Source organism: Macrotis lagotis, chromosome 2 (genome assembly GCF_037893015.1).
Source record: "Macrotis lagotis isolate mMagLag1 chromosome 2, bilby.v1.9.chrom.fasta, whole genome shotgun sequence".
In the NCBI taxonomy this organism is placed as follows: domain Eukaryota; kingdom Metazoa; phylum Chordata; class Mammalia; order Peramelemorphia; family Peramelidae; genus Macrotis; species Macrotis lagotis.
Window position 1 is genome coordinate 230,206,522 of NC_133659.1, and position 25,477 is coordinate 230,231,998.

General features: G+C 34.9%; 1 protein-coding gene across 1 annotated transcript in view; it reads left to right on the forward strand.

Moving 5' to 3' along the window:
• Positions 1–25,477, forward strand: part of GLP2R (glucagon like peptide 2 receptor) — a 79,125-nt gene that overhangs the window by 8,238 nt on the left and 45,410 nt on the right. The window contains exons 2-6 of the mRNA XM_074220640.1: positions 4,107–4,194; positions 11,010–11,114; positions 15,436–15,557; positions 20,525–20,631; positions 23,410–23,566. Coding sequence (XP_074076741.1) covers positions 4,107–4,194; positions 11,010–11,114; positions 15,436–15,557; positions 20,525–20,631; positions 23,410–23,566 — 579 coding nt within the window. The remainder of the gene's footprint in view (positions 1–4,106; positions 4,195–11,009; positions 11,115–15,435; positions 15,558–20,524; positions 20,632–23,409; positions 23,567–25,477) is intronic.

Genomic DNA, 25,477 nt, shown 5'->3' on the forward strand with positions numbered 1-25,477 from the left:
GAAAAATTTAGGGGAAAAAATAAAAGCAATTCAAGAAAATTATGAAAAGAAAGTTAACCAATTGAAAAAGAGATACAAAATCTTAAGAAAAAAAAGCTCCTTGAAAACTAGAATTAGGCAAGAGGAATCAAATAAAATTATAAGACATCAAGAAATAATAAAATTGGAAAAAAACTAGAAGAGAATCTAAAACACCTCATTAGAAAAACAATTGATCTGAAGAACAGATTGAGGAAAGTTGCACTACCTGAAAGTTATGGTAAAAAAATCTGGATCCATTACAAGAAATTACTAAGGAAAATTGCCCTGAAGTTCTAGAACAAGTTGGTAAAGTAGAAATAGTTAAAAAAATCTTCCCTTCACTGCCTGAAAGAGGCCTTTGGAAGAAAGATTACAGGAATGTCATAGCCAAGTTCAAAACTCTCAGCTAAGGAGAAAATATTTCATGCAAAAAAGAAAAAAATATTGGAAATACAATTAGGATTTCACAAGACTTAGTAAATTCTACTAAAAAAAGACTATGTATCCAGGAACATTATCTTTCTTCTTCTTCCTCTTCTTCTTCTTCTTCTTCTTCTTCTTCTTCTTCTTCTTCTTCTTCTTCTTCTTATTATTATATGCTTTATTTACTTATTTTTCCAACTAAATGGAATGGTAGTTTTCAACAATCATTTTTTTTTGCAAAGTTTTACATTTTTCTGCCTTTCTTCTTTCCCTCCCTCCATGACAGAAAGCAATCCTATATAGGCTATATATATATATATATATATATATATATATATGTATATATATACATACATACATATAATTATGCTAAACATAGACAATGTTGGTTATGTTATGAGAGAAGAATCAAATCAAAATGGAGAAAAAAACAATAAAGAGGAAAAAACCTTAATACATTAGACAACTATTAAAAATTGAAGATAGTAAGCTTTGGTCTGCATTTTAAGCTCTGTACTTCTTTCTCTGGCTATCTTTGCATTCATATCTGGACTCAGACTTGTATCCCAACCTCTCCCACTCATCCTATCTGTGCCTCAATTTCTTCATCCATGAAATAAGGATAAAAATCACACCTACCTCCCAGGGTTATAAGGATGAAATACAATTTCATATGTAAAATGATTTGTAAGCACTAAACCACTATATAAATTCTAGATAATATTCTAGATATTATTGTTATAAACTAAGTGATTGACCTTGGGCTATATCACATCTTTATTATTTAAATGTTTTCTTTGTTTTCCAATTACATACAATGGTAATTTCTACCAATCTTTTTTTTAAGGTTTTGAGTTTTATAATTTTTCCTCCCTTCCTCCCCTCCCTCGTCTCCCCCCCACAAAGGCAATCTGATATAGGCTTTACATTTGCATCCATGATACATTTCATCTTCAGCTTCTATAAATACAAAATGGGCATAATAATTCCTTCTAGGTGTAAGAGTTGTTTAGAGGATAGTATAGATATTAAAGTTCTCTAAAAGAAAAAGTACATTGCAGATACAAAATACTATTAAAAAGACTTCTACTACAACAACCCTCTGTATGCTAATTAAAATTTGGACAAAATTTAAATGGGAAAGATTTGAGGACAAAAGAACTGTCTCATATTCCACTCTACTAGAATTTAGTGGACTTAGAGTCAAGATACTTGAATTCAGATCTTGGTTTTGCCATTGTGTAACCTGGAACAAGACACTTCACTCATTAGGGCCTTTGTTTTCTTATTTTAAAAAATGAACACCTACTTTCTGAAGAGGGGAGGATAGGGAGAGATGGAGAAAAATTTGGAATTCAAATTCTTGTAAAAATTAATGCTAAAATTTTCATGTTATGTAATGGGGAAAACTGGACTTCTAGGATCCCTTTGAGTTCTACTATTCTGTGTTTCTAGAATTCTTCTCGGCACAATTCCTACACCTAGTTAGTGATATATATTTTTTTAATTTTGGAAAGTATCTAAAACATTTATGGAGAACCAAGCAGTTCTTTTTTTTGTTTTTTGCAAGGGAATGGGTTAATTGACTTGCCCAAGGTCACACAGCTAGGTAATTATTAAGCATCCGAGGCTGCCCCAAACTAAACAGTTCTTAAAAGGTCAATTGAGGAGCCGCTAAGTGGCACAGTGGATAGAACACTGACCCTGGAGTCAGGAGGGCCTGTGTTCAAATCCATCCTCTAGCTGTATGACCTTGAGCAAGTCACTTAACTCCATTGCCTTAAATAAATAAAATTTTTTAAAAAAGATCAATTGACACGTGAGCACTATAGGATTCCACAGAGACAGTCAAACTTATGTTCAATCAATCAACCTTTTATTAAGCATTTGATTTTATTAAGCCCCTTTATTAGTCACATGGTTTTGGCCCTTTGCTGAGTTTTGTGTACAATAATATGGAATTGAGGCAATTAGTAAATAAGTGTTGAATATTTATTAAATAAATACAGTGGTTTGGGTGGGGGGTAGAACTAATGATTGGATAAATCAAGAAAGATTTTTTGAATGAGATGGTACTAGAATAAAGTTTTGAAGAGACCCAGGGTTTCTAAGATGTGTGGATGACAAGCAAGAGAATTCCAGGCATAGGGAATGACTTCCTATCATACAAAGACATGAAAGTGGGAGATGGGAATGTCATGGAAGATGAAGAGCAAGTGAGTCAGTTTGACTAAAGATCAGAGTATGTGAAAGGAAATATGTTTTATCACCCTGGAAATTAGTCTCAGGTAAGTAAACATGGCAAAGCTCTTTTTATGATGAAGGGTGGAGTTTGTACATTTTTTCAAAGGCAAGAGGAACCATTAAAGCTTAAACAAATGAGCAACATGATCAGACTTGCACTTTAGAAATATACTTGACAGTTGTGTGGAGGATAAATTGGAAAGGCGAGAGATGACATACTTTTGAAATAGTGAAGGCATGAAAACAAGAGGGCTCTAACTAAAGTATTGTATTTTGAGTAGAAAGAAGGATATAAGAGATGTTGAGTAGAAAGAGTCAACAAGACAGCAATTAACTGTATAGTGGGGGGTGAATGAGAGTGAAGAATCATAGATTATAGATTGTGAACCTGGGAGACTGGAAGGGTGTGGTGTTTTGGTTTTTGCTAAGCATTCTTTTATATTTTAATAGTATTTTTTCTAATTACATGTAAAGATAGTTTTTAACATTCATTTTTGTAAAATTTTGAGTTTCAAATTTTTCTCCATCCTTGCCTTCTCTTTCTCCTCTCCAAGACAGCAAGCAGTCTGATACAGGTTATATATGCACAATCACATTAAATATATTTCCATTTTAGGCATATTGTGAAACAAGAATCAGAACAAAAGTGAAAAACTATGAGAAAGAAAAAATTAAAATTTTTGTTTTGTTTTTTGCAAGGCAATGCGGTTAAGTGGCTTGCCCAAGGTCACACAGCTAGGTAATTATTGTGTCTGAGGTCACATTTGAACTCAGGTCCTCCTGACTCCAGGGACAGTGCTCTATACATTATACCACCCAATCACCCCAAAAGTAAGATTTTTTAAAGTGAAAATAGTGGTGTGCTTTGATATTCATTCAGACACCATAGTTCTCTTTCTCTGGATGTGGATTGCATTTTCCATCACAAGTCTTTTAGAATTGTCTTTGCTTTTTAGAAGAGCTGTCTATCAGTTGATTATTGCACAATGTTGCTATTACCATATACAATGTTCTTCTGCTAACTTCACTCAACAGAAGTTTATGTAAATGTTTCCAGGTTTTTCTGAATCCAACTGCTCATCATTCTTATAGATCAATACATTCCATTACATTTATATCCCACTTGTTCAAAGCCCAATCTGTTCAATCATTCCCCCAATTGATGGGCCATCCCCTCAATTTCCAACTCTTTGCCAAGTGGTTTGTTTGTTTGTTTTCTGATAGAAATGAAGAAGTTAAAGGCAGGGTGAGTTTAGAGGGAAAGATAATGAACTTTGTGTCGAACTAGCTAATTTTGAGATACTCATGGGACATTCAGGTAGAGATATCTAGTAAGCAGGACATCTCTTAGATGATAAAATAGATACCTCTGTTTTTTTTTTTTTTCAGTGACATAAGTATTTTTTTGGTCCCTTCAGGTCACAGGATCTCTCCTAAAGGAGACAACTCAGAAGTGGTTTCAGTACAAAAATGAATGTCTGACAGAATTACAAAAACGACCATCTGGTAAGCAAACACCCTCTAATTGTGAATTTTGCCTGACTGCTATGACAACTCAAAATCCCAACTATAGTCCTGTTAAGGAGTTTTCAAAGTCAAGAAATGCTTTTGAGTTCCATTTAGAACCCATATACTGGTCTAAACCACTGGTCTAAACATATGTTTCAATAATTTGATCATGTCCAAAGACCTATTCTGCTCAGTTAATGATATATTCCAGATTTTTTGGCTACATTTTATTGGGAAAAAAGAGAAACAAAACAATCCAGATTTTTTTTCTATATTGGTGGATACATAACTTCCAATTCTTCTTTTATTTATTTTTATTTTAAGGTTTCTACAAGGCAAATGGGGTTAAGTGGTTTGCCCAAGGCCACACAGCTAAGTAATTATTAAGTGTCTGAGGTCAAATTTGAACTCAGGTACTCCTGACTCCAGGACTGGTGCACTATCCACTGCGTTACCTAGCCACCCCAACTTCCAACTCTTCTTATAGCTTCCTCCTCTCAGTTCATCTTTGTTTTAAGCTGGGAAATGAGGGCCGGAGGTTATCAGTCTTTCTTCTTTGGCATCTCTTCATGGTCTATGGGAACTGAAGGAAGGCAGCAATTTCCAGTTCAAGTGAGATAATTTATACAAAGAACTAGAAAGCACTATATAAAATTGAATTATATTACTTTTATTTTCTTCATCCTTCACTAAAGTATTGATGATAACAGTCAGTTCTTTTTAAAAAAATTATTGAAGTATTTTCTCTTTGTATCACCTTGTTTTCTGAATATATCTCTTCCTATTCCACTACCCAGTAAGGATTCCATTGTTTACATGGGCTGTTCTGTTATCTTAAAGTTCTGGTTTTATGTTTGTTGTCACAATTGATTTTGCCTTGAGCTACTCCTTTTCTCTCCATGGCTCTCTCTGTGACTCTCTGTCTCTCTGTGTCTGTCTCTGTCTGTCTGTCTTTGTCTCTCTCTGTCTCTTTTTTCTTTTTGTCTCTCTCAGTTACCCCTCTAAACTTATTCCTTCTCTGGCATCAGTTTCAGGATTCTCCAGAAGGAAGGTGACTTGGTTAACTCACTATCATGGTTCTAGAACCACTACTCTCCGTCTCTGTGGTGGGTAGTTAGTTGTTCCACTAAAACTGTATCTAATGAGCCTCTGCTGGTATATTTCACATAAATATATTAACCAAGATGACTCTATTGACTATTAATCAAAGGGCAAAGCAAGAATAAGTTATATAATATTCCATTCATAAAACTGGAGGTGTTATCAATGCATTCAGTGCCCATGGAGAACAGTGGGACCAACTGAAATAATTAGAATATTGAGGGGGAATTTGTATTGTCCCTGTCTCACAGCTCAGGAACTTCAGAGTTCTCTAGCCTCTGAGGTCTCTTCTCTGATCCCAAGGGCAAAAAGTGACATCCTTACTTTCATATAACTCAGAAATCTATTCTTAGTACCCTTTTACTTTGCCTCTTTCACAAATGGATTCTCATCATAAAAAAAAATCATTCTCATTTATAATGAATTAAGAAAATCTCATCTCTACTGAGTGAAACATAGACAAAGTATATTTGTCCAATAATCACAGAACAGTATTGCAGTTCAGTGTTCCCCAGTTACTAATTCCAAAATTCTCTAATCTTTCATACATTAATGAGCAACTGAATAAAAATCTTAAGTCAAGTTTTTGACTTGGATAAGCACATTGACCCCCATTATATGTGAAATAATGATTTAAAAAGAAAGAAAAAAAGTAGTTTAGCAAAATCAGTCTTCAAATACATCATCCTCAATCTGGACATAGTTTAATATGCCATATCCCTAGTATCTAGTTCTGGAATACTTCCAAGTGCATTTTCTTCACTCTTTTCTGATACCAACTTTAATCATTAAAATTTAATAGGATATGGGTTTTTTCTCTTTATTTACATTGCTGTAATCACTGTGACTATTGTTTTTCTGGGCCTATTTACTTAACTCTGAAATAGTTTAAAAGATCATAGGATCACAGAGTTAGAGCTGGAAAGGAACTTTAGCATCTTCAGACATGACTTCTTAATTATTGTAATTTTTTTTTGTTCATTCATGTCCTACTCTATGTGACCCCACGGACAAAGCCATGGGGTATTCTTGGTAAAGATACTGAAGTGGTTTTCCCTTTCCTTTCCCAGTCTATTTTTATTTTACAGATGAGGAACTGGAAATTTAAATGACTTGTCCAGGGTCACATAGCTAGCAAATGTCTGAGGTCAGATTTGAACTCAGATTTTCCTGACTCTAGGCCTAGTACTCATTCACTGTACCACCTAGCTGTTCTTATATAGGTAGGTAGACTGAAACCTAGAGAGGTTAAGTGATTTGTCCAAGGTCACAAAGGAACTAAGTGATGGAAGCAAAAGTTCAATTCAAACCATTATTCTTTCTTCTCAATCACTTTACCTCATAAAAGTCTTTCCATATTTATCTGAATTCTTGATAATTTGTTATTTCTTTTGAAATATAACAAAATTCCATTTATTTAACTTTTCCTCAATTGATAAACATCTATTTAGTTTCCACTTTTTTGCTAATACAAAAAGTATAGTTCTGAATATTTTGACCCCGGGTTTTTCAAGGACATGATAGGGAAGGTAATTGGGGAGACTTTGAATACAGGCCATGTGTCAGATGTAATCATCCAAGGACCAAGCTATGTGTAGAAAGGCTCATCACCAGCAGCTACTTATGAAACTATGCTAAGTAGCCCTAGAATTTTGATATAAATTGGTAGAAGACCAAACCACCATAGATCTTGTAATGTATTTAAGTAAGTATCACAACTTTCCAGGGCAGGGGGAGGAGAATGCTCTGTGTTCATGAATACTGAATTCTGAACACTGGAAAGGATTTGAAGTCAGAGACCCTGAGTTTGAATTCCATCTCTATTACTTTCTGGAAATGTGACCAGAAATGAGTGAAAATTCACTTTCTATCTCTGGATCTAAATTTCCTCATCTGTAAAATGAGGGGGTTAGACAAAATGATCTCTAAATCCTACCATCTACTCATGGACTTCTCAATTTCAAAATTTTAGGTTAAAAAAAAGAACCTCTGCCCACAAAGATTCCTGTTTTATGGGTTAGCTCACCTGCATCTGTCCTATTGTAGCCAATATAGATTTATATGAATATGAACCATTGATCTAAGGTCAGACTCCAATGGTTCAGAACCAAGGATTAGTATTAAGGACTAGTACTAAGGTCCTCTAGTCATGTGCTCATGATCATGGAGTCAATAATACTGTGAGAAAGTGTTTGGCTCAGAAATTGTTTTGATCATGGAGCCAAGCGTCTACTGTGTGGACAATCAGTCTGTGGGAATGGAACACCCTCTCTGTTGGATTCCCTGGAGGTTTTTCATGACAAATACAGTGTAACAGGGCTCAATGTTAGTGTAACATTGTGGGAAGAGTAGAGTATCTGAAACAAGAGGTTCAAGGTTCAAATCTCAGAACTCCTTGCTTACTATTGGTATAATCTTTTTTTTTTTTAGGTTTTTGCAAGGCAAATAGGGTTAAGTGGCTTGCCCAAGGCCACACAGCTAGGTAATTATTAAGTGTCTGACACTGGATTTGAACCCAGGTACTCCTGACTCCAAGGCCGGTGCTTTATCCACTATGCCACCTAGCTGCCCCCTATTGTTATAATCTTAAGGAAATCGTTTTCCTATCTTGGTCTCAGGTTTTTCATTTATAAAATGAGGAACTGAATTAAGTAATTCTTAAGGGTCTTTTGTAGCTATAAATGCTATATTTTCCTATGATCTTACTTTCCTATGTCCCTTACTACCTTTTCAATCTTCTTACATTTTATTCCTTTCCATGTGCTCTGTGATCCATTGACACTTCTCTTTGAACTTGAATCTCCATCTCTCAACTTTTATTGACTGTCCTCCATGCCTGGAATACTCTTTATCCGCATCTCTACTTCATGGATTTTTTTTCACTTCCTTCAAATCTCAACTAAAGTCCCATCTTCTGCAAGACTTTCCCGGTCTTCAGTGCTTTCCTTTGAGACTGTCCTGATTTTTTACTGTATATGTCTTATTTATACATAATTGCTTAAATGTTATCTCCTCAATGAAATTGTGAACTTCTTGAGAGCTGAATGTATGTGTGTATGTGTATAAATTTTTTTTCAATCTTTCTTTGTAACCCTAGCATTTAGCATAGGGCCTGGAATTGAAAAATACTAATTGATGGTTGCCTGATCTCAAGTCTAGCTTCTCAGCACAAGGCACTTTTATGATTTATATAATTCATTCTCCTTTTGCCTGACTTTTGAGGCACTTTATACTGATATCACCTTATCTTTTCAGACCTGTCTCAATATTATTTTCAATAATGTGCTATGAGCTTCTGCCAAATAAGACTACTCGTTTCCTCTTAAAAATACCCTATTTTTGTCTCCCTCCCTTTGCTTAAGAAACTATTTCTTCCTCATCCTTGTTTGTTGAATTCCTAAATATCCTTTAAAGCATAGGTGCTTCTTCTTCTATGAAACTTTTCTTATAATCTTTTTTTCTTAAAGATTTTTATTTATTTTGTTTTACAACTTTTCCCCCAATCTTACTTCCCTCCCCCCACCCCCCCACAGAAGGCAATTTGACAGTCTTTACATTGTTTCCATGGTATACATTGATCCAAATTGAATGCCATGAGAAATAAATCATATCCTTAAGGAAGAAACATAAAGAATAAGAGATAGTAAGATCAGACAATAAGATATCAGGTTTTTTCCCCCTAAATTAAAGTTAATAGTCCTTTGTCTTTGTTCAAACTCTACAATTCTTTCTCTGGATATAGATGATATACTTCATTGCAGAAAGCCCCAAATTGTTCCTGATTGTTGCACTGATGGGATGAATGAGTCCATCAAGGTTGATCATCACTCCCATGTTGCTGTTAGGGTATACAGTGTTTTTCTGGTTCTGCTTATCTCACTCAGCATCAGTTCATGCAAATCCCTCCAGACTTCCCTGAATTCCCATCCCTCCTGGTTTCTAATAAAACAGTAGTGTTCCATGACATACATATACCACAGTTTGCTAAGCCATTCCCCAATTGAAGGACGTTTACTTGATTTCCAGTTCTCTGCCACCACAAACAGGGCTGCTATGAATATTTTTGTACAAGTGATGTTTTTACCCTTTTTTATCATCTCTTCAGGGTATAGACCCAGTAGTGGTATTGCTGGATCAAATGGTATGCACATTTTTGTTGCCCTTTGGGCGTAATTCCAAATTGCTCTCCAGAAAGGTTGGATGAGTTCACAGCTCCACCAGCAATGTAATAGTGTCCCAGATTTCCTACAACCCTTCCAGCAATGATAATTATCTTTCTGGTCATATTGGCCAGTCTGAAAGGTATGAGGTTGTACCTCAGAGAAATTTTAATTTGCATTTCTCTAATAAGTAATGATTTAGAGCAATTTTTCATATGATTATGACTTGCTTTGATCTCCTCATCTGATAACCTTAGGAACATCTTTCCATTTATGGAATGTTTTTAGCATCCTCTATAATATACTTATCACATAATATATATCTGTGTGTATGTTATGACCCTACTAGACATTACATTGTAAATCTTCCCTTCCTCCATCTACTATGAACTATGTTATCAACATATCAGGCACTTAATTAGTTGAATTAAATTGAATCTAGCAGACTAGGAGAGACCTTGTGTTTTATTCAGACCAAAGCTTCTGACTGTAGTTGCAAAGAGAAGTAATGAAAAAGTCTTTAAACTCACTTACTAGAAATATATGTATCATCATCCTAGTACCCCTTATTATTTTGTAAGGAAAGAACTTGCCCAATTTCACTCCAGGACTTTCTTTAGGATGCTTAGGATAACAACTTTCCAAGCTAATTAAAAGTTGATTGCTTTTTGGTTAACTTACTGAGTGTGGAAATGTGCCTCAACTTTTCCAGCCATTTATGCTGATATAATTAAAGGAGGAGATTGCCAGATTTCTACTTTATTGTTTATTGTGCACATACTGGTTCATTATCTATACTCATCCACTGTAACCATAATTAGGGAGGGAAAGCAGTTGAGCAGGAATAAAAAGGGGACAGGAAATCAGCAGCTCCTGCCAATCACACAAATAAGGGGACATACCTTTCTCCTACTCCTATATCTGATGTCTGATGAGTAATTAAAAGGATAGAAAGCTAAAATTTTAGTGATTTTGCTTCTTTTTATGAATCGATTCATTAAACTGCTGCTTAAAGATCTGGTTATCATTGGAAGAAGGAAGAGAAAAAAATGTTCTTAATTGGAGAACAGTTCATCTGCTCAGATATGGTGTTTTGGGAGACTTTCCCTATATGTCTTTCTGTGCATCCTCAGAAAGTCTTGATTTCTTCCTTCAGAGGGTAGCAAAGGATTGAAATACCAAAGGTTCTGTGTCAAAAGCTTATCATAACAACTGCATCCTTGATAACACCTTCTGAGTCCTTCCCTATCCTCTGGTATGTGTCTTGGGGTCTTTTCTCCTCTAATAGCCTTCCAAACAGTTGCAGCATCTGTTTGAAAACAAGTAGGATGGCTGATCACACCAGACTAATTTGGCCAGGACAAGAAGATGGACTTTGCTGTTTTACTACTAAAATATAAATTCCCTGTCTTGTCTTTATAAACTTTAAAATGTTGTATAACTGTATTATAATTATTATCATCAATCTTTTAATCTTTCCTATTGTCTACCCACACATTTAATAAAGTTTGTTCAATGAGTTCATTTGGGCCTCTCTTTTTTTTTGGACAGGTGTGTATTGTAATGGGACATTTGACAATTATGCATGTTGGCCTCATTCACCTCCAGGATATGTCTCTATTCCCTGTCCTTCATACTTACCTTGGTGGAAGAAAGGTAACATGCTAATTTTTTTTTTTTTTTACCCCTTTTTCCTTCTAAGGAACTGGTACATCTTGAGCGATTACAAAGTTTCAGATAGAACAAAATTAGAATGAGCTGCTAAAAATATTCTGAAAAGTTTTGAAGATATTTCAAATTTAGTTTCAGGAAGGAAGTCAGACTATTATGTTACCACGTTGTTTAACTGTCATATTCAGAAGAATGTTAGTGCTGATTTCAGAGATAGCCTGTAAAAAGGGGGAGACTCAAATGACTGTATTGCTATTTGTGTCAAGAGTAAAGTGACAACCTTTTTGAAACCATTCTCAAATGAATGCTAATTAGAATAACCTCTCAAGAAATTTCTGGCATTACTGCAGATATGTAAAGATATTATAGAAACCTCAAGACATGCCTAACACAGGTTTACTGAACCAAGGGAGTATGATGGTTCCAGGCCCTGCATAGTCCCAAATACCTATGATCTCCTAGAAAAAAAAAATGGAAAAAAATTTAATCCTTGAAATAGGTCAAACCTATCAGTGTTTTTACAAGGCAAACAGGGTTAAGTGGCTTGCCCAAGGCCACACAGCTAGGTATTTATTAAGTGTCTGAGACCAGATTTGAACCCAGGTACTCCTGACTCCAAGGCTGGTGCTTTATCTACTACACCACCCAGCTGCCCCTAAACCTATCAGTTTCAAAGTCAGTTTCTATATTGCCAACTCCCTTTGATTATACTTGCATATACTATCTAGTAATCTAAAATACAGATTATAGAAGATTATTCTATTTTAAGAAAACACATATAGAAAAATCCAAATATAGAAAACAGATAAATCAGAATGATAGAAATTTATGGTTGTAAAGACTTGGTGTCCAATCTAATTGAATCCCTTCATTTTCTAGATGAAGAAATGGAAGTCCTGTTCATTATAATTTTTATACATAGCACTTGGGGAGTGCTTCAAATCCTAGGTTAGGTCCTCAAGAGAAGATTAACCCAGGTTTCAGGTATTTTGTGGATTCACATCTATTTACAGTCATAGCCGACAAATTCCCACCAATATGTTTGTTTTAATATTTAGCCAGAGAACTCCATCTGGAGAAAAATAAAAGATAATAATAACTAATAATAGCTAATATTTATATAGTATTTACTCTGTGTCAGGCTTTGTGCTTAAAAATATATTTGATCCTCACAACAGCCCTGGGAGTAAGTGCTATTATACCTGTTTTATAGATGAAGACACAGAGGCAAACAGAAGATAAGTAACTTGCCCAGGGTCACAGAGTTAACAAGTGTTTAGGCATAGATTTGAAGTCAGTCTTTCTGAATACTTAACAATGATATAAAAAGAAAAATAGCAATAAACATCTGCTCAAAAAATCTGGCACCTTTTTGTTTACAAATATACATATCAGGATAAAGAGTGGACCTATATAGGAAATATATGTGGGGCTAGGAATATATGTATGCCTAAGGAACTTGTATGAGGAAAAGATAGATAGTGATAGAGAACAAGTATGATCAGGGCACACATATAAGGAACATGGACAAAAAATCTTATATTTAAGGACTATGTGTGACTAGGGTGGCCCTCTAGAGTGGCAGACTCATGTCATCTATGCTGCAGAGTAATATCTAAATTCTGGTGTTATTAATATGATTCTTCTGCTGGGCCTATTCCCTAGGAGTGTTTTCCTGACTGGATTCTTCTTTGCTGGACACCACTGGATAATGGCTGTAAAGCTTCTCTATGCTTCCATCTTCTGGCTGTAACTGAAATCCTTGGTTATTGTATTAGTTCTTCCTCATGAGAGGATTTTGAAATGTCTTCATTTCAGGACTCTGAAATGCTGGCTATTCCTCCCTGCTTTCCACTTTAAAAAAAATAACTTTAAGGGAAGGAAAAGTCTTTCCCTTAGTAGTAAGACCAGCAAAATTAGCCCTAGAGTCAGATATACCTTTCTGTTTTGTTTCATTTTGTTTTGTTTTAAAGAGTGCATTATATATCTCTTCATTCCCAGAGTTTTTACAGCTAACTTTTTACCTCTGACAAAAGATCCCTGTCTAGCAGGAACATTTCTTAGGACATTGAGCAAATTATTGGAATAATAGCATGTATGATGAGAAAATAAGTGAATATGAAAGGCAGAATTTTTCTGATGTATTCAACAAAAATTTATTAAGTACCTGTTGTATACAAGCCACTATGCTAAGGAATAAAAAATAAACAAATAGTTTTTTCTCAAAAGAGCTCATATTCTCTTAGATTTGAGGAGAGGTATAAAATAGGAAGTAACATTTCTTTGTTTTTTGTTTGCTTATTTCTTTCCTTTTCTTTTTTTTTTGTTTTTGGGTTTTTTGCAAGGCAATGGGGTTAAATGACTTGCCCAAAGTCACATAGCTAGGTAATTATTAAGTGTATGAGGTTGGATTTGAACTCAGGTCCTCCTGACTCCAGGAGTATATACAAAATCCACTGTGCTACCTAGCTGCCCAAAATACAAAGTAAATTGAGGAAGGAAAGAACACTAGCAATTTGTGGGTTCAAGTAAGACTACATAGAGGAGATGGTACTTAAGCCAGGCCTTGAGGAAAGAAAAATTCTGAAAGGAGGCAACAAATAGGCATAGACTATTGCATGGAGGGTGGAAATAAATGACCATAGACTGTGCAGTTACTACCCTAGTTTGTCTGGAACCTAGATTTTCAGCTCTATTTTATATTACTTCCCATCATAAAATAAATAGGTTCTAGTCAAACCATGCTATGCCCAGTCTATGGCACCTCATTTCCTGTCTACCTGCATTCTTGTATCACTTGCCCTTTGGCAGGCTTAGTTTCTCCATTTCTGGAAGAAAAAAACCAAATATTTATAAAGTACCACCTATATACCATATTCTGTGCTAGATATCTTATTTGATCTCATAACAACCTGGAGGGTAGGTGATAGATATTATAATCTTCATTTTACAGTTGAAAAAAACTGAGGAAGAGACCAAAGGGCTTACCTAGGGTCATGAGCTTGTAAATATTTGAGGTCAATTTTGAATTCAGATCTTCCTAACTGTGGGTCCAGTTTACTGAGCCATCTAGCCGTCTCTAAAATGGGAATAATAAGATTCATCATGCTTTTCTCATAGTATTATTATGAGATAAAATCTTAAAGCTCTTTAAAGAGATAAGCTTAAAATTCCTACACAGGTTGTTGTTATTGTTAAGTTGTGTCCAACTCTTTGTGACTATTTTGGGATTTTTCTTGACAAAGATATTGAAATGGTTTATCGTTTCTTTGTTCAGCTCATTTTATGATAAAGAAACTGAGGTAAACAGTTTAAGTGACTTGCCCAGGGTTACAGGGCTGGTCTTCTTGACTTGTTTCCACTCTCTGTCAACTATGCCACCTAGATTTTTGCTCTACAGATATTATTAGTGTAGCCCTTTATTAGAAAGGGAACTCATAAGATATGTATCTTTTCTCAGTTGGAAGGAGGGACTTAAGAAACATGGGTGGTAGAAGCCACAGAGAATATGAAAGGCAAAGGGGATGGGAAGTCCAAGAACTTTTGAGTTCCATAGACAGAGAAAGGGATAGGAGGGGAAGTGATGGTGGATACATGTCAGTGCCAACAGCTAGCTTGTAAAGAAAAGGTACTGCTACCTCAAACTGACTGGGTTTGTCTGGAACATTATTCTGCTTAAAGAGTGACTGTCTGGAAAAAAATTTGCTGCCATACTGCGTTTAGGTGAATTTATTCCTTCCCCATTTTCTCCTTTGCCAGTGAACTGACAGAGCTTAACTGTAAATTTTATTTATTTTCTGACTGTTCTGATGATTTTTATCTCGAAATAAACTTTTCCCATTATATTCAGAGCAAATGTTTGCTATAAATGAATGAACTATGCATTGGGGAAGACAAAAATAACTTCTGAACAAATAACTCTGGATTTAAATGCAAGGTTATACTACATCTATCTCCAAAAAGAGAGGCCACATGTTTTTCTCACCCAAAGTAACAAACACAGAGAAGCTTAGTGGGACTCGGCTTTTTCTATTTGATTTAGAAGCTTTGGAAAATATGTGTATATGACTATATACATATAAAAATATGTAAATGCATTCATAAACTATATATATAAGCATACATAATTTTAAAATAAAAATAAGTAGTAGACATTAATGAGCTACAGAAAGGGAATGGAGAACTATTCTTTCCTGAGATTTTTCATAGCTCTGTTGGAGAATGGTGGTGGGGATTGAAAGCTTTGAAGCAAACATGAAATTGTACACATTGATTTTCATTTTTCTAAAGCTCTGTTTACTTTCAGAAAGCCCAGGAAGAGTATACAGACATTGCTTGTCTGGAGGAACTTGGCAAACTCTGGAGAACTCTACAGAAATTTGGCGGTATGACTTAGAATGTTCTGGGAACTACAGCTTCAAACAAAATGTAAGCTCTGTTGATTTTAGTGGTAATAGTTCCATCTCTTTATTGCTATCCCGAATTATTAATACAACTAAGTTGTACCTATTCCAAAGATGCAGGCATGGACTCTATGCCTGCTTAAGGGAGTAGGCTAGCATTAGTACTGTAATGATCCATAAAACAGAGCCATATGCACATTAAAAAAATTTTGAGAGAGAAGTATAGGGTTTCCATCATCATGACCAATGCACAGTTCACCAAAAAATATTCTAACATGGCAAGAGGAAATTAAAGTTTTCATAGAAGAGTAAATTTTTTGTTATTTATCATTAATCTAGCAGAATTTTTAATTAACTGTGCTAGGAATTGCAAAAAAAATTGTACTTTTTGTCAAAAAGCTTTTAATAGTGTCTTGACATTGCCAAAAGTAGTTTTTTTGGGGACAATTTTGTGTGTGTGTTTGTGTGTGTGTGTGTGTGTGTGTGTGTGTGTGTATGTTACTTAAAGTCTCTGGACATAATGTTCTTGTTTGTGTAACTGTTCCTTCAAAGCCTCTCTCTATATAGAAATATTTACTACTTTTGTTTTTAAGGAGGAAAACTAGGAGTTAACAATTACAATTATAAATCTATGAGATTCTTTTCCCTAAGTAGTTAAAGTATTCAAGTTTATCTTGGTTCTGTGAAGATTTGTGGAAAAGACAGAAAGAAGATAAAAACTTCTTTATAGTTATCTAAAATTATTTATGAAGAAATATAAAATGATTTTTATGAGTAGACAAGTTGACTTGAACAAAACTAAAGAGATTGTTTTCTTACCATGAAAGGAGAAAAGCTAGAGGAGATAAAGACAAAGTTAAAGAATAGTAATTGTCTTTTTTAAAAAATGAAACTTTTGTATCTTTCTTGTGAGCAGTTTGAAGGAGATCAAAGTGAATAGGATTCATTAATTAAAAAGAATGAACTAGTGTCTGACTGCATTAACAGAAGTCAATTTATCTTCAGACTTGGTTTGAAATTGCTCAAGTCTATGATCTATCTCATTGCTAAAACTATAAATAATTATTTATGCTTTATATGGACTTTATCATTGATCCATTATCTATTTAGGACTTAATATATTTAATCATTTGAATTTAAGGAATTGAATATAAAAGAAATATGAATAACTCCTATTGAGAATGTTACATAATATTCAATAAACATCGATGGGGGCACTGAGCTTAATTAATTCATTCATTGAAAGATATTCTGAAATTGTATTGATGGGAAAATATACAAAAATAATCCTGGATTTCCTTAAGGATCTTGTTGGTAAAATTAAATATGATAACAAGTCAAGTACCAGGCTGAAGAGCAACCTATAACTGAGCGTGGGAAATCCTAAACCACATGTATACTTGTTTATATGACAATGAGAGTTCTTATCCTATTGTCTCTTACCTCTGAAAAACAAATGAATTGGACTAGATGATCTTTCTGGCTCTAATATTCCACATGAGTTAGTAAAAAGAAAAGTCAACAGGCATTACACTTTTAAAGCCAGAAAGTAAAAAAATTATTTCCCCTTCATCACTGCCTTCCTTTCTCCTCCCATGTTGTTTTCTGACATTAAGTAAGAATTAGAGCAGTTAAAAAAAATTCTTACATTTGCCAAGTAGAAGATTGAAAGTTTTTTTAATAGAATAATCTATCAATAATTATTGACAGTGGTTCTGAGTTTATATTGGCACATTTCTTGAAGACCCATAATTATTCAGGCCCCCAAACTAGTATTCTTTTAAAACTTTCTTACTAGTTCTCATCTAATTGGAGCTGTAGTTTTTCCCTATTCATCTGTTTTTCCCCTTCTTTAAGAACTCTACTAAGGAGAGTAAAGAAAAATAGCAAATGAATATGCCATATTTCCCCATGTATAAGAAGCTCCTATGTCTAAGATACACACCTTAATTTTGGGGCCCAAAATTTAAAAAAATGTATTATATAAAAGTTATTGAACTCAAGGTTTATTCATCATAAAATTCATACAACTCCTCATCACTGTCAAAACTCCCATCCATTAGCTTGTCTTTGTCTGTGTTTGATAAATTTCTGTCTTAGGATGGTCTCTGGTGCTCTTGTGCCTGTGCTCTGGTCTGTGGTTGACCACAAACATTCCCTGGGCAAGTCTGTTGTGAGGATACACACTTAGTCCATTCTGTTTCATGAACCTGAAGCACCAATTGTGTCGTCCTTTAAAATCAGTCACTTCTTTTTCATCAGCAATTCTTCTTGCCTCATACTGAACCATGTTTGTGAACAAAGGAATTCCAATGGCCCTTTGCTCTTCAATCCATTTCTTCAATTCCCCCTCTAACTCAGGCCATTTTGCTGACTAGCCTCTCATGGCTTCTTCTGCCATCATGTTTTCAGTAAGGTTTCTTCTTCCTGTAGACAGTCTCGGATTGTTTTCTCAGTTGGAGGAGGATGATTTCCATTCATTTTTGCAAACTGGATCACTTTGAACTTGAATTCAGCACTGTATGAAAATTTTTTCTGAGTCATTTCTGGATAGAACGTGGCAAAATGTAACCCAATATACCAGTAACAAATGTGAAACAGTGAGTACAAAGACAACAAGTGTGACAAAACAGGAAATGCAAGTAAAAAATTCCACAACTAATGTATAAGACCCTCCCAGTTTTTAGACCCCAATTTTTTTGAAAAAGTATGCATCTTCTACATGGAGAAATATGGTATTTACTCCTTTCTTTGGACCTTTGGCTATCAGACAGTATCAGCCCTAATCAGGGAATCTAACTATTCATTGCTCATATGTTTTATTAACATTGGTTGCAAGTCAGAGCTTATTTCCCACCCACCCCTAAACTTTTATTTCTCTTTTTCTATCTTTATGATTGTTCCTTTCCAATTATTTTGTCATGTCTTTAAAAAAATCTGAGTTCATATTTTAATGTTTTTCTTATTTGGTTATTCAAAGTTTTCTTCTCAGAATTTCATTGCTCATCTCTCCCTTCCACTGTGAACTATAGTCTATTTCATTGACCATGGGATTATAAGCATCTTTTTTGAACATATTAACATCAACTTTCCACAGTTTGAAGTTATGCTAAGAAAGTGACTACAATATACATTTTCCTCTAGAGATCCCACTATAAATATTTATCCCAAAGTCCATAAAATGAGGAATGGCCAAACAAATTGTAGAACTGTAGAGTGTAATAGAATATTATTGTCCTATAATAAGCAATGACTATAAGGAACCTATAATTACTTGAAGAGACATATGTGAACTGATGCAAAGTAAAGTACAGAACCTGGGTAAAATAAAAATATAACTATAATTATATTGATAGCATTATAATGATCAACCTTTGCTCCAAAGAAGAGATATAAGAATGAATCTCCCTCATTGTTCAGTGAAGATGGGGGACTATGTATGAGGAATACTTCATATAAAATTAGAATTAGTTGATGTATTGGTTAGTTTTGTTGAACTCTTTCCCTATTTTTTAATTCTTTGTTATAAGTGTTGGTTTTCTGGAAGGAGACAAGAAAGGAAGGGAAGGGAGAAATATTGGAAAATGTAGGTAATGTAGGAATGAAAGATATCAATTAAATTTCTTTAAATGAAATCAGATTTCTTAAAGTTTAGATAGATGACTGATGATATGTAGGAGTCTTTTTCTTTGTTATTGTGCATTCCAAGATTACATGGATATATTCTCTCAAAGTTCTTGTTATTTTCACTTTACCAATCAGATTGTTCTTTGTTGGTCCAAGTTAAGTCTATCTATAGCACAGTTCTCCTGACTGCTTCATCAAAGATGGAGGTGAAGTTATTATAGAGACAAATCAAGAATTTATCATGTTCTTAGCAAATTCTAGATCATTGAAATGTTTTTTAACACTATTAGCAGCCTTTCTATCTGTTTTGGTATTAGGAAAGCACCACTTCTATCACCTGTCTGCCTGAACAGACTGAAGTGTATTGATAAAATAATATCACTTTTTTCTCTTTTAATTTTTATCTAAATACTCTCATCCATTCTAAGGTTCAATATAGAGACATATTTTATTAATATGTATGAATACTCCCTGTTACACTTGTATTATTTCTTTGTAACAAAATATATACTTTGACTTCCATGTTTTGTCAATGAAGCCCATCTTAATGTCACAGTGATCACAAGATAATTATATAATATTAATCAGTAGAAGTAGGGTTCAACAGATGAGTTGGATGAGTCTTAGGAAACTGTTATATTCTGAAAATTTTTTTGGTCTACCTTCGGCCACCCTGTCATTGTCAGAAGAGAATCAGCATTTACCATTACAGATCTCTTCCTCCTAGCAATCCTATCATAAATGTCCTGTCTGTTAGTGCATATGAATCTTCTTTAGCATTTGGGGAAATATGGGATACCACTTTAGAATGTCCAAACTCTGACATGGCATCAATATTTCTATTATTATGAAACAGAACCTGCTTTTGGTGCAAGCCAAAGCACCAAAAGGTTGAGGTTTTGGTCTAATATGAAAGTAGAACACCTGTTCTTTGTTGGTCCAAGTTACATCTATTGATGTTCCACAGTTCCCCTGACTGTTTCACCAAAGGTGGAGATGAAGTTATGATAAAGGCAAGTGAAGAAATTATCAGGTATTCTTAGCAAACCCTGGATCATTGAAACGTCTTTATACTATTAGTCAGCTTTTAGATCTTTGGATCTCTCATGTACCTCCAACAGTACATAATGTCTTCTTTTAGACTATTTTGTTCTTCCGTGTATGGCTATTGGTTGTCTCTTCCCAAAGAGTTTAATCCTGAACAAGTATCAGTGAAATTCCTAAGATTCTTCCTTTTCCAATCTAGCCCTAAGCCTTAGAACAACAGAGATTTAGGGAGGAGGATACCCATACTTACAATGGGGAGGGACAAAATTTCTTTCATCACTTAACATTGATTTTCATTTTCTTTATCTCCACATACAGGAAGAGTACCATGCACTGCTTTCAGTTTTACAGATAATATATACCCTGGGATATTCCCTATCATTCATTTCCCTCTTCTTGGCTCTCATAATTCTCCTGTCTCTCAGGTGAGTAAAACTTTTACTATAATTTTTTTTTAGTTTGTGCAAGACAATGGGGTTAAGTGGCTTGCCCAAGGCCACACAGCTAGGTAATTAAGTGTCTGAGGCTGGATTTGAACTCAGGTACTCCTGACTCCAGGGCTGGTGCTCTATCCACTGCACCACCTAGCCACCCCTCTACTATAAATTTTTAAGGAACATAACTAAACTATATATTTGTTGGTCTTCTGTTATCTTATTATTTGGAGTTGTTGGTTGACCTCAGAAAATCTCTAGAAAGGACCAAGTCTATTGGAAAATTCATGGTAGATTTGGAATTCAAGTCAACAAGTATTTAATAAGTACTTGCTATATGCCAGCACTGTGCTAGATGTTGATAATGCAAGTAGAAGTAAGAAAGAAAGTTTCTTCATGGAAAGAGATTACATTCTAATGGAAGAGGACAATATATATATATATATATATATATATATATATATATGAAGAAATTTAAAAGTACCAGAGGTATGTGATGAGGTAGATGGAAAGATGGAGATAGGGTTTGTGTGGCAGGGACAGGAAAGAGAGACAATGCTAATAAAAGGACATATTAAAAGAAGAAATCTGGAGTTAGGAAAAGAGTTTGAAGGAAAAAAAACCTAACTGACCTGAGCCCTTCTTTAACATTGGTGATTCTGGGAAGAACTGAGCAATCAGAAAAAGGGACTAAAGGAGCAGAATTTCCAGCTCAAAGGGGTAAAAAGATTTTTCAGGGTGAGAATGTTGCTAAGGTATAGTGGGGAAGGAAGTACAGAGAGTCAGAAGTAGAGACCATGGAGGAATGAAAGAGTCAGGATCAATAGAGGAATTCTTTGTATGTCATTTTGACCCACAGAGTCAGAAACAATTTTCCAAATTACCTGGATAGGACCCTTATTTAGTTTCAACTGGTAATGACATGAAATGTGGTACAGCAGAAAGAACATTGGACTGGAAATCAAAGGGCACATTCCGTAGAACTGTTGCCAATTATTAAAGATTTGAAGACAGAATATTTAAGGCCACTGAAAAGGTGAAAGTATTCGAATGCTCTCTGGGATGTTAAAACTGCTCAGGATTTTATTATAGAATATAACAAAGTAAACAAGTTAAAAATTTCTCCTCTCAAAGGATCAGAAGCACTTAAGACTGAATGAATGAAAAAGACCTAGTAGGCAGAGAACGAGGCAGAGAGAGGAAGATAGGTAGAGACAGAGAGAACAGTCAAGCAGAGTTGACTGGGCCAGAGAGAGAGGAGCAGTGACCTCGATTCCAACTCAGGTTTTATAATCTTGCCCCTTATCTGGGCCCTGAGGGCAAAAGGGGAATTCTCTTCCTTCCTTATGTGACCGGAATTAACTAGAGGGGTTGAAGACAGAGGAAATCAGGATACAAGTTTTACACTAAACAATGGAACAATGGGAGTCAATTTAGAGCTCAAGAGCCTCCACCCATTTAACAAGATTTAAGAGCATTTAAGATTACAGATTTTGTTTCTGCTACATTCATAATTCTCTACATTATTTCCCTGAAGCAGAACAAGGTTTTATCCCTTGCTCACTCACTGGTTGTGTGACCGGGAGCAAATAATTTCCCTTTCTAGTTCTCTATTTACTCCTCTATAAAGAAGATGCTAGTCTCTAATGTTCCCTCTAGCTTTAAATACTGTGAACCTGTGATGTAATGTCCCAGCCAGTTTTATATACCTATGAAGTTAAACATGTTACACAATTATTGGATGGAATGTGTAGAGCTATCTTAACTTCTACTGGATTTAGATTTACCCAGAAAAGAGAGACTGTGAGCAACCTACTTCAAGGTGATTCCTTTGCTTTTTGTAACTCTAGGTCTATTCCCATCTGCTTTTCCATTCCTGATATTGGCCAGATTCTAATTGCTCTAAAATCTCTCTAGTAGGAAAGGAAAAAAAAAAAAGAAAGTTACACGATAATTTTATTATATATTTAAATAGAATTGAAAGTTGTATATAATAGATTTGCAGCTCCATATGCAATCATCTTTTTCTATCCTATAGTATGAAAATGCTTGTTTTTTTCTTAAGTTAGACTATAATAAATTAAAAAAAGGAAAAAAAAATTCACTTGGTCCAGATAGTCACTGTGTCTTTCCTCCTATCACAAACTTCCTAGGAGGTAACAAGAATCTCCAGGTTCTATTGGGCTCTACTACTAACTGTATCACTAAAGTGTTCTCCCTCTATAATCTACAGGTTTCTATATCTTGGGATAAAACCTCAATCCTTGAGTCCTTCTGTTCAACCCTAGAGCAGATTCTGTTTCATAATAATAGAAATGTTGATGCCTTGTAAGAGTTTGGAAAGTTCTGCCCCCCTCCCCTTCCCCTGATTCTACCAGTCTCCTCATTGGCTTACCAAAACATGGGAAAACAGCCCTTCCTCAAAGTTTTTGCTAGTTGAACCTTTAAAAATAAATGTGTGTGTGTGTAACTATATATATACATACATATTTATTGCATGTGCTTATGTATTTATATGATGTATATATAAAGTTTATATGTATTATATAAATGCACACACAAATACAGTATATATTATACATTTACATATTATATATATATATGTATTATATGTATGTATGTAAAATAGTGTATGACAAATGGAAGAGTTTAATATATATTTGTTGATTGAATGTTTTGGAAGTTGTCATAAAAGTGTCATAAAAGAGAATAACTCTTTGGAGAGATTGATCCCATGGAGGCCATTCATGTTTCTGTTTTTTCTATTAGAAGAGTTCACTGCACTCGGAACTATATCCACATGAATTTGTTTGGTTCCTTCATGCTTCGAGCTCTGGCTATATTTTTGAAAGACATCAATGCACACAATTTCTACTCAGAAAAACCAAATGATGAAAATGGATGGATGTCCTACTTGTCATCAGAGGTAATTTATATCATTAACATGCTCAAAAACATTTAATAAGTATCTCTTTTATGCAAATTACTCAAGCTAGGTAATAAAAAGTACCTCTGTCATCAAGGTGTTTGCTGACTACTATGAATATGAAAAAGATTGATGAAGAGGACTAAAAATGTAACATGAATGATGCCCCCAGGCAACAAACATAGAAAGTTGTAGTTGGAAAGGAACAGGCAGAAATTTCAGTTTATTCTTATGATTTTATGGATGTGGAAACTAAGTTGGTTTTTTTTTTCAGATTTTTCAAGGCAATGGGGTTAAGCGGCTTGCCCAAGGCCACACGACTAGGTAATTTTTAAGTGTCTGAGGTCAGATTTGAACCCAGGTACTCCTGACTCTAAGGCCGGTGCTCTATTCACTGTGCAACCTAGCTGCCCCGAAACTAAGTTTTTTAGAGTTCTAGTGACTTGCCCCAGTTATACAATTAGTAAGCTGCAGAATCAGTATTCAAATTACAAGTGTTCTGACTCCCAGTTCAGTTTCTTGGTTCCTCTCTGCCCTTTCCCCTGATTATGTCATGACCATTGACCCTATAGAAGGTTACAATTGTTGGGGAAGGCCCTACAGAGGACATGGGACTTGAGCAGGATTTTGAGTAGTAAGTCAGATGTAGCTAGGTGGTGCAATGGATAGAGCACTGACCTTGGGGTCAAGAAGACAGGAGTTGGAATCTAGCTTCAGACACAGGACACTTACTAGCTATGTGACCTTGGGAAAGTCACTTAACCCTGACTGTTTCATATCCAGGGCCATCTTCAGTCATCCTGATTCATATCTGACTACAGGATCCAGATGGCTCTGGAGGAGAAAATGAGGCTTGTGACTTAGCACAGCACTCCCTCTCTCAAATCTAATTCATGTGCTAGTTATGGCATCACCTCCTTGATGCCATGATCTATTTTGAGAATGAAAATAACATAACATAATGAGATGTAGGAGGAAGAAAAAGAGAAGGAAGAATGTCAGTAAGATCCTAGAGCAAGGAATGCTCATGACATTTATCAGTTATCTTTTGGCTAGAGGAATGTGAGTTAAGATTGAAGAAGTAGGTTAGGGTCACATTATAAAGTATTTGATATGCCAGGAATTTCAAAAAACACAAGTCAATGATTATTTATGAGATATTGCTCTTCTACCCTAAAGAATCAACTCTTCTTCTCTCCCCCCACCCCAATCATTGCTCATGGGACAAAGTCCTGACCATAAAAAAGCATTGATTTGAGAGAATATATTACTTTTCTAATAAATTAATAATTATTTAGTTAGGATTAAAGTTTTTTCCTTTTTATTTCCTCATTCAGGAACCAGTCCTTGTAGATTGTTCAACCAGGCTCTGGAAGACAAGGTTGATAGTTGTAATTCATCTAATACTCAATGGGACATGTTCCAAGATGTTGGATGGGACCCTACCAAACTAGGAGACCTTATTTTTGTTTATAGTGTGAACTGAATTCAATCTAGGAGAATTCTAGCTTCAAAGCACTAAGTCTATGCATTTGCATCCCTCCATTTGAAGTCTAGGGTAACCCAACTGATGAAGGGGAAAACCAATCAGAGAGATCTGGCTAGAAATGGATTTCTCTGTGCAATCTGCTGGAGGCAATTGAGTCTCATGATTAAGCCATGTTCTTAGGAGAAAAAGCTCAAGACTTTTAGTATACCTTCTCATTAATGTATCTATTCTGTCATTAATTGTAGATCAATCAGGATTGATTTTTATTTGGGGCACCCCCTATTCCAAAGACTTTTAAGTATTTAATGATCCATACTTGGGTCTTTAGTTGTCTAAAGAGACCAGTGATTATCACTTTATTGATTATTACCTAGCCTAATTAATAAATTGATTATTAATTACTCAAAAACTCTTTTTCAGGA